The 15,512-nt window shown below is 47.1% G+C and overlaps 1 protein-coding gene across 2 annotated transcripts in view; it reads left to right on the forward strand.

The window, feature by feature from the left end:
- Positions 1–15,512, forward strand: part of INSC (INSC spindle orientation adaptor protein) — a 122,071-nt gene that overhangs the window by 101,425 nt on the left and 5,134 nt on the right. For both annotated transcript variants that reach the window (XM_045825579.1, XM_045825581.1), the window contains 4 exons: positions 1,598–1,776; positions 9,814–9,880; positions 13,620–13,775; positions 15,161–15,237. In XM_045825579.1, the coding sequence (XP_045681535.1) occupies positions 1,598–1,776; positions 9,814–9,880; positions 13,620–13,775; positions 15,161–15,237 (479 nt within the window). The remainder of the gene's footprint in view (positions 1–1,597; positions 1,777–9,813; positions 9,881–13,619; positions 13,776–15,160; positions 15,238–15,512) is intronic.

Raw genomic sequence — 15,512 nt, forward strand, 5'->3', positions numbered from 1 at the left:
CCATAATTTCAGGAAATCACTTAGTATTTGGATCCTTAGTTCCTTCATCTATAAAACTGTGGTAGAAATTGGTGGCTGTGAGGATGGAATGGCTTAATGAGGGAACACACTGTGCAGCAGTGCGCTGCATGGAGTGAACACTCAAGATAAATTGTAGCTGCTGCTGCTACTAGCTTCTCCGAGCCTCAGCTTCTACCTCTGTAAAGGGAGGCAACCGTTTTCTACTGTAAGGGTGCTGAGAAGTTAATGGCAAAGTGTAAGGCACACTGCATGGTGCCTAACATTCAACTAATGTTATTTTGCGTCCCTTTATAGGTAGGGACCAGGCACTGGAAAGTGCCAAAAAGTGCCAGTTTCAATATCAGAACCTAGAAGTACAGACTCTTTGGAAGCAAGAACTAAAGATCAGGATAAAACATAGTGCAGTCTGTCTTGGAAACTTTAATTCCCCCCTGGGACCATTTTCCTGAAGTGTGGCTTTTCTTCCTGTATTTTCATAGAGGTGTTATCCGTAGCATAGGGCTGGGACCCAGGAAGAACCTCGATGGACAGTCAAGTTGGAGCTGAGAGTCAGAAGTCAGATCTATTGGGATGGGCAGGCAGCACCATGGACAGAGGCCTTCCATGCCTTCTAAGGCAGGAGGAGTCCATTCTAGGTCAAGTGGAGCCCATGGGGGAGTGTATTAGGTGGTGGAGGGATGCAGGTTTTGGGGGTGGTCCTCCCTGCCTTACAGATCCATCATAGCCACTAGTACTATTACAGATGGCTTAGTAGGGGAATCTGGTTAAGTCTGGGTTGTGACCACCTGGACCAGAGAGCAAAAACCTCTTCAGGGTTTTGGTATACAGGACTTATTCTGGGACCAAAAGGAAATATTGAAGCTTTGCTGACGGTAGTTAGAGAGGCAGAACCTTTATCTTTTTTCAACTTTAGCCCTTTTCTCAAGGCAAATGCAGCAACAGTTTAGTGTACATTAAGTGTATATTTAGTGGGGATGTAAATGGACCAGGAGCTCTCTCCTGCCTCAGGGCCTTTGCACATGCTGTTCCTTTGACCTGGAACTCACTCTTCACCCAAATATTCTCCTGATTGCCCTATTTTTCTCTTAAGGGCTCATTCTTAAGGAGACTTTCCTTGTGCACCCCATTGGGTTTCTAATTATTATCTCTCTTAACATTTGTTTGTTTTCTCCTTTACATTTATTATAACTTGTAACCATTTATGTTAATTTTTAAAAAGCTCAATTTTTCCCCTGCCCACTACTAGGATGTGGGCTTAACAGGGACAAAGACCTCATCTGTTTTGCCCACCATGTCATCCCAAGACACCAGCAGTGCCTGGTACATTGTGTTCACTCAGGAGATGCTTGTTGCGTAAAGAAGTGAATGGAAGTCACGCACCAGGATTCAAATCCCAGCTCTGCCACTTATGCAGACAGATACATTTCCTTCTTTAATAACCACTCTTCTCATCTGTAAAGTGGGTGTTACAACTCTTGCCCAGATTTTCTCCCAGAGCTATTGTGGGAACCAAATGAGAAAACTGATATGAAAGCACTTTTCAGTGGAAACTCTTTTTTGCCTCTTCGCCCTCCAGAACTGTGCCAAGAGGCCTCGTCTGGGGAAGTCTTCCTGCTGGCCTCTGCGGCCCTTGCCAACATCACCTTCTTTGACACGATGGCCTGCGAGATGCTCCTGCAGCTGAACGCCATCCGCGTCCTGCTGGAAGCCTGCAGCGACAAGCAGAGAGTGGACACGCCTTATACCCGGGACCAGGTAGGAAGCTCAGGAGAGACCAGGCACAGGGCCTGCCACCAGGAAGACAGAAGTCAGGAGGTCAGGGCTTAGGTCCCGGGGGGAGGCAGCATGGCCTGCTGCTCTCGGTCAGTCCTGCTAGTTGCATTCTGTGGGAAGGTTGAGGAAAATGTTGTGGCATGCCTCCTTGCCTTTGGAGCATCTTCGTGAGCCCGTTCACCACCCCTTCCCCATCCCAGCCTTTACAGACCTTTCTCTATCTCCATTCACACCTGTCCATCCTAAGAAGCAGGGGCATCATGGGAAGGTCCCTGGACCTACTCCAAAAGTCTGTGTCCCACTCCTGTTGGTGCCTGTCTGACATTGTGACCTGCTGCTAATTTTGTCCCTTCTCTGCCTCCATGAAAACAGGGGCTTGGAGTAGAGCCTTGATTCTGGGCCTCAGAGCCTCTGCATCTGTCTTAATGTTTTTGCATATTCAAGCTCCAAATGTAAAGTTTTGTTGAGGAAAAAGGATGTTACTGCTAAATGTATCTGAAAACATTGAGTGAGGGAATTTTAAGGGGCTTTGAGCTCTGCAATCATGGTATTCTGTCCTGTCCCACCTTGGACATACTCAGCCTCCCCTTCCCCTACCCAAGGGTGGGGTGGTGGCTTGGGTGGGTTTCAGGTCTCTGTTAATTCTGCCAGGTGCCTGAGCTCTAAGTTAGTTAGATGATCCCTAACCCCCAACCCAGCTGATCCTTGTCTGCCTCTGAGTCTCCAATCCCTGCCTGCTTTTTTCAGCCTCATTACCTAGTAAAGCTGCCGTAGCTTCACATTCCCGCTCCTACCCAGCAAGCCCTATAGAGCCCTCCCTGATGGCTTGAGGTCTCTGGAGGCCATACCTCACAATGCAGTGTTGACTTTTCTAATGATATTTATTCATTCCCGGTTATTTCAAGCCAGTTCTGTCTCTCCCCCTCCCCAGAGCATACTCCATGTTGATACTTCCCTGGGATTTCTTCAGGCCTCTGTCAGGCAGAAGCAGGAGGCTCTTCACTAGTTCTTTCTTATCCTTAGAATCACTGACCATAGAAGCTCACATTCAGGGGAAATTTTTTAGTATATAAACATTTGCCTATGAGGGTTCTCATCATTCCATGAAGCTGGTAATAATATTTGCTCCATTTTACAGATAAAGGTCTTGAGACTCAAGAGGATGTCCCCCAAATCATAGCATTGGCAAGTTGCTAGCCAGCATTTCAATCCCAGCCTGACTGAGGCTGACTTAGATGGTCTTTGACTGTCATCTGCTGTCATCTTTGAAAATGAAGCGGAGGTAGTGTAGCTGTGGAGTCAGAGAGACTGAGTGTCGATCCTGGTCATCTATTCATTGGTGATCTGGGCAGGTCACAGCCTCCTGGGTGTTGGTGTCCTCTTCTGTTAATTGGGGCATGATTGTCTACCTCGCAGGGTTATGGTGAGGCTGAGTGAGATAATCCATGTAAAGAACCTGACACAATGCTTAGCCCCTACTTAGTCCTTAATACATGATAAATATCATTGGTTTTAAAAACCTGATGCTCTCAGGAAGAGCATGAAGAGTGAATTATTCAACATCCTTAGCTTGCCCTCCCAAGCCAACCATGGTAGGGTTTCCGACTTCCTTTCTGGTCAAGTCTCTCACTCTTTAGAGTTGAACAAGCTCCCCACACAAACAAGGTATGATGGTCCAGACAAATACAGAGTGGTGGCCAATGGCCTCCTTGGTTTCCGAGGGGTACATGCCCAGTATCCACTGCAGCCACCGCCTTTGGCTGTGGGGAGTGGGGCTAAGGGCCCACCCTGTGCAATGTGCCTTGCTCCTTCTCTTCTCTTCTTCAGCAAGACACTTCCAGTTGCTGGGTCTCTCATCTTCCTGATACATTATGAGGTCCCTTCACCTTCACGTGGCTCTCTGTGGCCAGCTCTGGTCATTTCATACAAGATCCAGTAATACATCAAAAAGAACAGGAATTTTGGGGTCAGATGAACCTGGGTTCAAGGCTCCTCTGCTGTGATAATCATATAACTTTAGACATTTCACTCTAAGCCTTATTTTTCTCACTTGTGTGTGTGGTTGAATAAAATATACTTCACAAAGTTGAAGTAAGAATTAAATAGATGAATGAATAGAACCTTGTGGTACAACTCCTGGCACAAAGAAACTATTAAATAAATGGAAGCTCATGTCACTGTTATTACTCCTATTGGCCTTTGGATGTGTGGCACGCTGCCCTGGGTGGGGGGCCTCTGGAGCAGAGTTTGCTTATCTGTAAAAGGGGTGTGATCTGTTTCAGCTCAGACATCCCCCATGCCCTGTGTGCAGAGGCCCTTGTTTCATCATGACGAATGACTGGCCCCTCGTGAAACCTCATTGATTCCTAGGAAGGAGGGGGTTCAGGGTGGAGAGAGAATGTGGCCAAGTTCTATGTCGTGGGCAACTCTCTGAATCTGGACTCAGGAGTTTTCCTGACTTACTCCCAAACACCCTGTCTCCCCAATTCCATCTTCCTCCTCCCTCTTCTTCCCTTTTCACCCCACCCTTCAAGTCTGAGCCAGGCACAGCTCCCACCATCCTCAGGATGGCTCACCTTCTGCCCTGACTCAGAGCAACCACTTAGCTAGTGAGAGTGTTCCCATTAAAGAAACAAATGGCTCTTTCCTGTGGCAGAGGGAGGATTAAGGTGATCAGAGAGCTCTCTGTAATGAAGACAGAGAAGATGAATTAGACTCTGAAGTGCTCACCGCCCCCTGAAACACTTAGGAGATTAAATGCCCGTGAAGTTTCCGGTAATGCATCTGCCAATGACGCCAACGCTGTGCGGAGCCTCTTGGTCTTGGATCTATACTTGGTCCATCTCCATTTGGACATCTTGATGAGAACCTTTCCATCATCTTAGCAAGCTGAGTCCACTTAATTTGTCCAGCAGAAGTCTTGATGGCCATGCCCATCCTGTACCCCTCCTTGGGGTGTGGACAGGGCTGAGGGCAGTGTTGTGTCTGGGTTCTTCCTCCCCCAGAACTCCCTGGTAACAAACCATTTGTGTGGCCCAAATTTTAATCCCCAAGAAGTATTCTTTAGGGGTTCCATTGCCTAGGGATCTCAGCCACAGGTGTGATGTGGGCAGTGGGAAAGGGGCTGTCTCATGCCGGCTCACCTCTGCCCTGCCTGCCAACCAGTGACAACCGAGGGTGAAAGAGACCTTGTCTCATTTAGCCCACAACATAGACTTCCCTTGAGGATGACCTTTTGTGGCCTTCGGAATTCATTGCTGTGATAGAGGTGGGGAGTGCCATTATACACTTCCCAAGAAAACACATTGTCTGCTTGACATTTTAGAATGTCCAGATTTTGTAGCATTTCTGAGACCTCACTGTGAAGACTATTATCAGGAGTCCTTTTTGTCAGAAGTACCAGTTACTAGGGATTATAATTTTGACTCACATCAAAGAATACCTCTGTAGTTTATAAAGTCCTGTCATATACATATATGACATAGTAGAAACAGCACAAGCTTTGGATTCAGACAGACCTGAGTTCCAGTACTGGCTCTGCCATTTCCTAGCTGTGTAACCTTAGACAAATCACTTGATCTCTCTGAGTCACACTTTCCTCATCTGGGTAATGGGGGTAATAATATTTTCTCCCTCTTGGTGTCATTATAATGATCAGATGGCATAGTGCTCATCATGTGGTTAGCACCAAAGTGGATACTCAGAAACGAGCAGGGCAGGGGTATGGAATGGAACCAGGAGCTGGGATGGGTCTGAAATGGGGAATGCCAGCTTTGTGCCAGGAAGGTAGCACCAGGGAATATACTTAATGTGGTGGTGGGTGTAGTATGGTACGAGGCAATGCGTGGTGTGTGTTGTTTCAATCCGCATGTGAGTGTATGCAAGTTGTGTGTGTGTGTGTGTGTTATTGAGGGGGTGGTAAAGACGGTAAGCCACTCAGAACAGTGGACACAGTGTGTGCAAAGAGACCACACCCTTCTCTCAGACCTCTTCGTCCTTCAGACCAATATCCTTGTCTTGGTTCCTTCTGCTCCTTGGTAGAGGAAGAGGTGTGGAGGGAAGAAGGCAGGGCAGGGAGAAACAGTAGGCTTTCCCTTGAGGCTGGAAGGGGTTTTGCTGTCTGGTCTCAGGGCTGTAGTTGGCATAGTTGATACAGCTTTTAGAGAGTAAACGCAGTGATAACAGAAATCTAAATATTCCATCTAGCAATTAAAGAGTAATTCTAATTAGTCATACAAACTGTTGGCCTTTTTGTCCTAATTACTGCAGAGCATAAAAGCAGTAATAATTCTTCATTAAATATACCTCAGATATCCTGTGTTGTAAGTTCTATTAGATAGAGCACCTGCCTCTATTTGGGTGTCCTGGGTAATCCTCACTTGTTATTTATGTGGCACAGTCTTCACTGTTAGTTTACATGGAGCACACAAGGGACAGAGACAGAACGGGTGTGTGATCACAGGCAGACATCGGGAAGGATGTGAGACAGGCCTGGTCCACGCCTGTGGGGTGGGTTGGCGCTGGTGTTCCTGAGGCAAGTGCCCTGGGCCAGCACAGAGTCAGTCTTTTCCTCCATGTATATGCTAATATCAAAAGGCTTTGACAAACATCTTCTTCCCACACAGGGCTGTTTCTTTTTGAACCAATGGCATGGGGGCTCCCTTACTATTGTGGTTCAATTTGTTCTTCACCTCAATTTTCCTAAGGTAGTCAGTCAGTCTTTGGGAGGTGAAAGGGAAAATGATTTCAAAATATAACAGAAAGTAATAAGCACAACATTTATTGGGTTCTCTGCTGGGAGGGTCTGGGAGGTCGCCTCCCTTCGGAAATGGTCTCACAGCAGCAGAACATGTGGCAACATGGGGTTAGTGCTCCTTGACGCAGTCTTTCAAGGTCTGGGTACTTGCAGGTTGTTTTCTTCAGGCAGATTATGCTCATTCTATTCAACAAATGTTCTAGGTGCTTGACAACACATTAACTTATTTAATTCTCATAATAGTCTTATCAATGATCTCATTTTAGTCTCCTGTGTTAGGCCAAATAATGCACCCCACCAAAGATGTCCACGTGCTAGTCCCCAAACCTGTGAATGAGCTACCTTACACGGCCAAAGGGATTTTGCAGATGTAATTCATTGAAGGATCTTGGTATTGTCCTGGATTGCCCCTGCGGGCCCAGTGTAACCACAGGTGTTCTAAGAAGGAGGGGAGAGGATTGGAGTCAGAGACTAAGGTGTGATTGAGGAAGCAGAGGTCAGAGTGACGTGGTCCCATGTGCCAAGGAATGCAAGCAGCCTCTGGAAACTAGAAAAGACAAGGACATGAGCTGTAGAGTCTCCTGAGGGATACAGCTCAGTCAACTCCTTGATTTTCCGTCCGTTAGACCCATTTAGGACTTCTGACCTCCAGAACTGCAAGGTAAAATTGTCTTGTTTTAAGCCACTCAGTTTGTGGTAATGTTAGAGTAGCAATAGAAATCTAATATGCCATCATTAACCAAGGCACAAAAGGTGAAGTAGGGTGGCCAAGATCACACGGAAAATGAAGGATAGAGCCAAGGTGTGGAACTAGGCTGACCCATGTGCTTAGACAGTACACCACTACCTTGCCTCTCCCCTAGGGCTGCTCCAGAGGCTGGCGTCCTCTCCATTCACCAAAGAACTGCCGAAGGAACAGTGCCTCTTCTCTCAGGAGGAATCGGACTTAATTGAAAATCATCAGACAGGATCGAATCAGCCTGGGCCAGGGGGGAACTGCCTTCCTGGCTCCTGCACTCTGTGCCCTGACAGCATTGCTCTCTGGTGTCTGAGATAAGCCCGCTGTCCCTGAAGCCCCAGCCCTGGGCTTGACTGTGAGAAGAAACTTTGATCTCCCTTCCCCGCTACATCACGGTGCATGTAAGGATGTTTCAAAATAGGGGCCTCGAGGCAAGGGCCTAATTGGCATTTATTCAAATTGTGCTTAATTGAATACTTCATCTGTACCTCAGAAAACCACATGGGGTACGGGTTCTGTAAAGAGGAAGCAATTTTCATTAACAGGGTCTAAATTAGTCTGACACAAAGACCTACCTGTGTCTGTGACACAGCTAATAATTGCCATGTAATGAACTTGATGCTGCAGACAAAGGTTTCTTTTTCTTTTTTAAATTTTATCCTTCCTCCCTCTCCCCCTCTCTTCCTCCCTCATTTCCTCCTTTCCTGCCTCGCTCCCTTCCCTTTTGGATCAGTATGTCAAGTGTCAAGCAAGCGTGTCTATTCAGAGAGGCCAGGCTGGTGGCAGTTGGAGTGCAGTGGCCGCTGTGTGGTGGGAGCAGAGGTTGTGCTCCGTGCCCCTGCTGACAGCTCAGAGAAAGCAAACCTGACTGTAATGTGTCATGGACCTGGCCTTGGGTCTCCTTCCTCGGACTGGGCACTCTGTGCCTCTTGGGAACCCTTCACTTTTCAACTACATCTTCAACTCATATTTTCCCTCTAACTCTTCCACTTAGTCCACAAACACTTGTAATCTTAAAAGAGTGTGGCTTTCAAGAATGAGCCCTCCTTTAGTCCCACTATCTTTCTAAAATGCAAACAGGAGCTCGTCACTCCCTTCCCAACACATTTGGTAGGGCACACTTGCCTTCGGGACCAAGCGTTTGGGGGAGTCTCCTGTCTCTCCTCTGGCAGCCTTTCCTGGTCATGCTCACCCAGCCAGGCCCCTGCCCAGGTCTGAGCTGGAAGGGGCTGATACACACGGATGCCTCAGCAGCCTGGGATGCATCTCCCTTTTCAACATCTGTTTAGTGGGGAAGTAGGGAGGTAGATATTCTATTAATATGGCAACTTTTTCTTTCTGTTGAAGAGAGACCTGTTACATGCATTTGTTATCCAGAGTAATATGCCAATATTGAACCAATTCAAATCCAGCTAACACCCTTTCTTGGTGAATGTTATATTGCTATCCAGTAATAAGCCAGTTTCAGAATTTAAGCTGCCCAAACTATCTTCAGGAGACTTCCAGCTGCCCCCTCAGAGGTGGGATATGGCCTCCAGTTATACTGGAGACACCTTTCAACAGAGATAGACCTGCACCAATGAGAAGTGTTGTTTTATTTTACTACTTATTGCAATTGCCATGTGGGAGTGCTGCCTGTTTCCGTGGATTTTCATTTTTCTGTTTATGTCAGGACAGTGTTGTGGGTATTATCTGAGGTTACAGGTGCCAGGTTTTCTACATTTTCCAGGGGTAAATTGGCACTCTGTACAGTGTGGGGATCTGCCATGGGTCCCTTGATGGTCCATTCCTTAATCTAGTTGTGTGCTGTGTGCTCTCTCTGCAACCTTGACTAGGCCAGAGGGCGGGGATGGGTGAGCTGCTGGATGCCCAGCCCATGAAGTCGTAACCATGGCTCACTGTCTACCTGGTGTCAGCATCCCTTTAGGATAGGCAGAATCCCTCAGCGATGACCAACAAGCAAGGCTTGCCGGCCACAGACTTGTAAAGTGCAGCTGAGCATGAACTTTCTCAGCAGATTCTATATAATACTTGATACTTGGGGTGTATTGCTATCCTTCTAGCCCACTCATGTTCTGTAACTTGACCTTAGTCTCCATTAATTTCAGGTTGAAAGTAGGTGGGGTTCAGTATCAGGGCAAAAAGTTAGGATGGAGGGAACCCAATCCAGGGCAGAGGCTAGCCAGGAACCTGCCAGTTCCATCTGCATTTCAGGGCCTGGGACCAGGAGGACCCTGCAGAAAGTGTCACTCATCTTCTCAGGGGACATTGTTCTCTCCAGTGGTGTCCTGGGTTCCACCCCAGGACCACATGCTGACGAATGGGCCTCAAGTGCCTGGAGAAGCACACCTGGGTGGCAGGAGTCCAGAGGATAAAAGAAAATACCCTGGAAGGATGGGCCAGGTGCCCAGTAAGGAGTCACAGGCTACAAGAAAGCATTGTCATCCCTGGCTCACCTGTCTGTAAAGAGCATCTTTTGGCTCAGATGTGCCCATTTTCTTAGCTTCTCAAATCTCTTTTCCAGATTGTGACCATCTTGGCGAACATGTCTGTCCTAGAGCAGTGTGCCTCCGACATCATTCAGGAGAATGGTATGTATTTTTAGCGGAGTACAGGTTGTGTGGGTTGTGTGCCTGTCCAGAACCGTGCGCCTTTGTCTTTGCGGGAAGGCCTGTGTGGAGGCACACAAATCTGTACAGGCAGGTCTCCACAATCACATGAGTATGTATGTGGGTGCTTATGCATGCAGCTGGACCATTATGTAAATGTCTGCCTCCTTTCATGGAGCTCCACTTCTGGTGGGAGACAGTGCACAGGAGACATAGAAGGTCAGATGGTGGCAGTGCCACGTGGAAGATAAGGCAGGGCAGAGGGCAAGGCAGACCCAAGGTGGGAGGATGGCAGTTGCTCTTTTTACTAAGGTGGTGAGGGAAGACAGGTATTTCATGATCCAAAAAGTAAAAATCTATTCCTATAGGAGGATGCATTCCAGGTTCAGATCATTCCTATCCTCTTGGACTTGGCCTCAGTGGAAAGCTGAAGAGCCCAAGGAGTGCGGGACCAGGTCGGAGCCAGCCAGATTCCTTAACCCCTCACCTGAGAAAACCTCTTTTGCACTTTCTCCCCTGCTCCCACCTTGTGCTGGGGGTGTCATTGAGGTCCACGGGAAGCGAGCCAGGTTTCCCTGGCCAGAAGCTGATCTAAGCAGTCTGTGCTGGGGGACAGGCCAGCCTCCTTGCAGCTGGGAGCAGAGTGGTGAGGGCTTCCTGTGACAGGGAAATAAGGCAGCAATTAGCAACCGGTTGGAAACCAGACACTAATGAGGATGAGGGGGCTGGGAGCCAGGGCCAGTTCCCTCTGCTCTTGTTAAACCCCCTTTTCCGGGGTTGCCCTGCTGTTTTAACTAATATACACATTCCTCACCCCCCATTGCTCTATTGCTAATTGAAAGACACCATTTTGTGTTAATTCTATGTGATGAGCTAATAATGAAAAACTTTCCTGAGCCGCTGAGGCTGGGAGTCTGAGGGCTGTCATTTGTGGCCTGTTCCTTCAGCATTTGGAGGCTTAAATTCAAGTGCTTGGCAAGAGTGGGTCACCAGAGGCCTGTGGGTTTGGGATTGGAATATCTAGCACCTGTAGAGAAGTTTGTGGTTTATACAGTACTATGAATGATCTCATTCTGTCAATAATTATTGAGACTTAGTATGTGCCTAGCATTGTGCCAAACAAATGAACACAGAGGATATCAGAGTCTAGAAGGAGAGGCCAACTAGACAAAAGTGATAATGTGACAAAAGTGTGACATCTACAATAAAATAGTGCTGGTGAGGAAGGATGGCATAGCAGTCGACACTGTGAAAACTGGAAACAGACTGACTGGCTGTGCTATTTACTAGCTGTAGGACCTCTGTGTTTCCATCTGCAAAATGGGAATAATACTGATACCGACCTCTCAGGAATGGGGAACTGGATGAATGGGGCCATGGGAGGTCGGAGACTGTGGTCACTGGTCATCCTTACACTGAGAGGGAGGCCATGGCAGCCCAAGCTCTTGGCTGCCAATCCATTGGCCTCAATATCCCCCTTTCAGCTAGTTTTGCTTCTCCTTGTGGGGCTGGGGACTGAGCTGGGAGAGACTGTTTGGGGGTACCATGATGTTGGGGGCTGGTCTCTGAAGCTGCAACTCCCCACAACTCCCAGGCAATGTTTCTGCCATTGAGCCTGGCCAGAACCTAGGAAACACATTCTGGATTGTCCTAGGCAGTCCCAATTTTATAGCATTTTACCTTTTTCTAGACTTAAAAAGTGTATGTTTAGAGACAACTTTGTTTTTATACATCTGTAAGACTTTTCACATGAATGTATTCACATTCATTCATTTGATAGTCATTCCACAAACATTTGAGCTAAGCACTACTTGGATACTTTAGACATACACATGCAGGAAACAGACAAAAATCCTTGGCCCCTGGAGCTTACCTACTGGTTATACGAGAAACTACTCCCGGTGCTAAGCTGAGCATGGGGACATGGCTTCTTTATGGAAACCTTAACCAGGAATAGCTAGTAAAATTTCTTAAGCTTGTGGAACTTCCCAAAGTTGTCAACTTGGTGCCGCCAGTTCATGTCCTCATAAACCATAACATTCATATCACAGGATATTAACTGCCATGAACTTGTCTTAGGGACATGTAGGCACAGGCATCTGAAGACCATGTTCTAATTGGTGACCATGGAGGCAGTTTTGGAGAGAAGCACCTTTCCCAAGGTTAGAGTATGTGGTGGCAAAGACAATTGGTGCTAAGAAAGGCAGGACCTTCAGAGTCCTTTGTGCCCATAGGAGAAAGAAATTGGGTACTTACGAAGCTCCCCAGAGAGAGAAATGGCCCCTCCCCAGGACTGAATAGTCTTAGGGTTTATAACTAAGTAACTCAAAGTCCTTGTGCATGGGGATCTAGGAGAGTTAAAAATTGTTTGTGGTTCAAACAACATTCAAGGATGCACACGGCCAGGGCACTGGACTGGAACTGACTTCTGTATGAACTTGAGAAATCACTTCACCTCCCCAGACCTCAGGTGCTTGTCTGTGAAATGGGGGAGAGAAAGGGGTTGGACTATAGAACTCTAAGGACCCTTCCATCCCTGTGGTCTAAGTTAAAGGCTGCAAACATAGATGCGCACAGCACCCAGACAGGTAATGTAAATGGGTGGTGTGGGTTCAGCAGGGGCTGGATCAGTCTCATTTAAAAGAGGGAGCTTATAATAAGCTTCAACCATTTGTTGTCATGAAGCACTGTGGGCTCAGTGATGTCAGATGAGGCAGTCATATTTTAGGAGGTGGAAATCTCCCAATTTTTATATTATAAAAAGTTTAATAAATACTTTAGACACTGTGTGAAGCAACAGAACAAAGCAAAATACATCTGTGGGCCATGTCTGGTTTAAGTTCCAAAGTTGCGAGTGCCACTGGGTACAGGAAAGGGGAGTGAGGGCTAGTGCAGTACCTCCCACAGAAGATGGAATTTTACCACTACCTGCAGATGGGAACCATTAGAGAGACAGGGAAAACGACGTTGCCTGCAGAAAGAATTAGGTGGGCAAAGGCATGAGGTGGCAGTGCACGTGGGTGTGGGTTTGTAGGATAACTAGAAGACAGTCCTGGTTTCAGGGGAGGGTGGGAAGGCTTCTCAGCCAACCAAATTCAGGCCCAACTCTCTCAATCCAATTGCTCTATCTTTCTCTAGTATTTAAATCACTTCTAAAATATTTTGATCTATTGCTCAGTCAGTTTTGGTTTGGGTTACCTCCCACCAGAGGACTCATCACACTAGACCTGACTTAAAATGCAGCTGGCATCAGAGGTGAAGAGGTGATGGAGAAGAGCCATATTAACTGAGTTCTGAAACCAGCTCCCCAACTCCTAACTGCGTGACCCTGGAAAAGATACTTTACTTCTCTCTGGACCTCAAAGTGAATTATGCTAGTAATGAGTGCATGAGCCTGTAGGAAGGTTTTAGGGGATCATGCACTTGCTGGGTGTTTAGCACAGTGCCAGACATGTGGTAAAAAAGCTCAGTAACAGCACTAAAAAAGTAAAATGAGATGTCCTCCAGATGTCCTTTCTAAGTATGGTGACTTGGTACATGCATTCAGATACATGCCCAGGGCAGAAGGAGAAGAGGTGCCTTGTCTAAATTCCTTCCTGTATGAGACCACTAACTCATTCTGACAGCCTGTGCTTGAGGCTTGCAACTATCTATCCAACTGGCCCCAAGGGGAAGGCTCCTCACTGGAGTGGGTGCCAACTCTTCATTGCCTCTTGTCCAGGGATCCAGCTTATCATGGGAATGTTGTCTGAGAAGCCAAGATCTGGGACCCCTGCTGAGGTGGCAGCCTGTGAGCGAGTCCAGCAGAAAGCTGCAGTGACCCTGGCCCGTCTCAGCCGAGACCCAGAGGTGGCACGTGAGGCTGTGCGTCTGAGCTGTAAGTGGTGCTGGTTGTGGAAGCGGGCAGGGGCTTGGAAACAGGAACAGCCTTGCTTTCGTAATAGCAAGAGAGGAGTCAGAGCAAGGACTGGCTGGGGTGAGCCCCACTCTCTGGGTGCTGGGGAATGCTGGGATGGAGGCCCAGGATACAGTCCCTAGTCCAGCTTGTATTCTGGGGCTGAAGCAAGAGAGAGGAAAGGCCTAGAGAGTTCTTAGTTGGCCCAAACAGTGACTCACCTGCAGAATTCCTGTTACTTAGGACCTCATTCTTTCATTCGATTATTCACTTCCTCATTCATTCACTTATTTACTTATTCATTTACTCATTTGTTCATTCACTCATTAATTCATCCTTTTGCTTATTTATTCATTAGCATACTTATTCATCATTAACTCATTTATTAATTCAATCATTAAAGCATTCATTCAGTTAGTCACTTATTTACCCAATAAATGTTTTCAGATACCCACTCTTTGCTAGGCTCTGTTCCAAGTGCTAGACATATGACATTGACCATAACATTGTCCTGACCACAGGGACTTAGACCTAATAGAATGGCAGGTATGAAAAGAAACACTTGTATTTGAATATTGTAGAGCAATGCTCAAACCATGTCCAGTAGCCCACATTTATCTGGGTAGGTAAAAATATATTTTGGCAAGGAGGTGAGTCTCCAGCTGTGGTTTGAGAAGTTACTCTGCTGTGAAAGCTGAGAAAGGGTGCTGTTCCAGGCACAGGTCTGAGATCAGGCATGGCAGGACTGACTGTCATCCAGGTACCACAAGGATGGCAAGAGGTGACCCTGGGGCAGCAGAGGATTCCAGCTCCATAAGACAGTTGACTTGTTGAACAAAGTCAACTTGCATTGAAAAGCAAGTCATTTATTTAACTTTTTTTCTGTGAAGGCCTAGGCAACATTAACTTAATCTGTAGTTTTCTGTAGTTTCAGCTACAATATATTTTCTGACTGATAAGCAATTGGAAAAAAAAAAAAAAGCAGGTACTGACAGTTCCACTGATGAGGATGTAAACACTAAAGCTAGCTCTGGTAAAGTAAGAAATGCCTCCATGGAAGTAACTCTCTTTCAGAGAGACCTGCACTGCCTTCACTGCAGTCTTAACTAAGTTCAGTCCTGGCCAGTATCCTGGCCCTGGCACGGGTCTGTTCACACCTGAGGTAGCAGGTCTCTACCACAAGCCCCTCCAGGTGGGTTCACTCTCCTTCCCCAGTTGATTGGAGGGCTGATAGGGGCCCTGGGAGCCACCTGCTTCCACAAGCCCCACACAGAGAGCTGAGTGAGAGAAAGTGGAGCACTTCTGAGTTAGGCCTGGCCATGCTGGTCCTCATCCAGTGCTTGAGATTCTCTGCATGTCTCACGCAGGTATGTCCCGCCTCATTGAGCTCTGCCGATCACCCTCCGAGAGGAACAGCAGTGATGCTGTGCTCGTGGCCTGCCTGGTGAGTTCTCAGTCTTCCCCCATCCTTCTCCCTGGTCAGGAGCACTGGCTATGCCAAGGCTGGTTGGGGTAAGCCCTAGAAATTCTCTGGGCTTCAACTCTTCTCTTTAAAATGGTGATAAGAGTAATACTGGTTCACATAATTCAAAAAATTGTGAAAAAAATTATGTGAGGTCATATATGTGAAAGATGGGGAACTGGGGAATAACAAACCTTTGAGGTTCTAGGGAATCCTAACAGCAATCAAGACCAGAGTGGCTGGCTGGTGGAATGCTG

This window comes from Phyllostomus hastatus, unplaced genomic scaffold (genome assembly GCF_019186645.2).
Source record: "Phyllostomus hastatus isolate PE091 unplaced genomic scaffold, TTU_PhHast_1.1 phas_scaffold_585, whole genome shotgun sequence".
Lineage (NCBI taxonomy): Eukaryota > Metazoa > Chordata > Mammalia > Chiroptera > Phyllostomidae > Phyllostomus > Phyllostomus hastatus.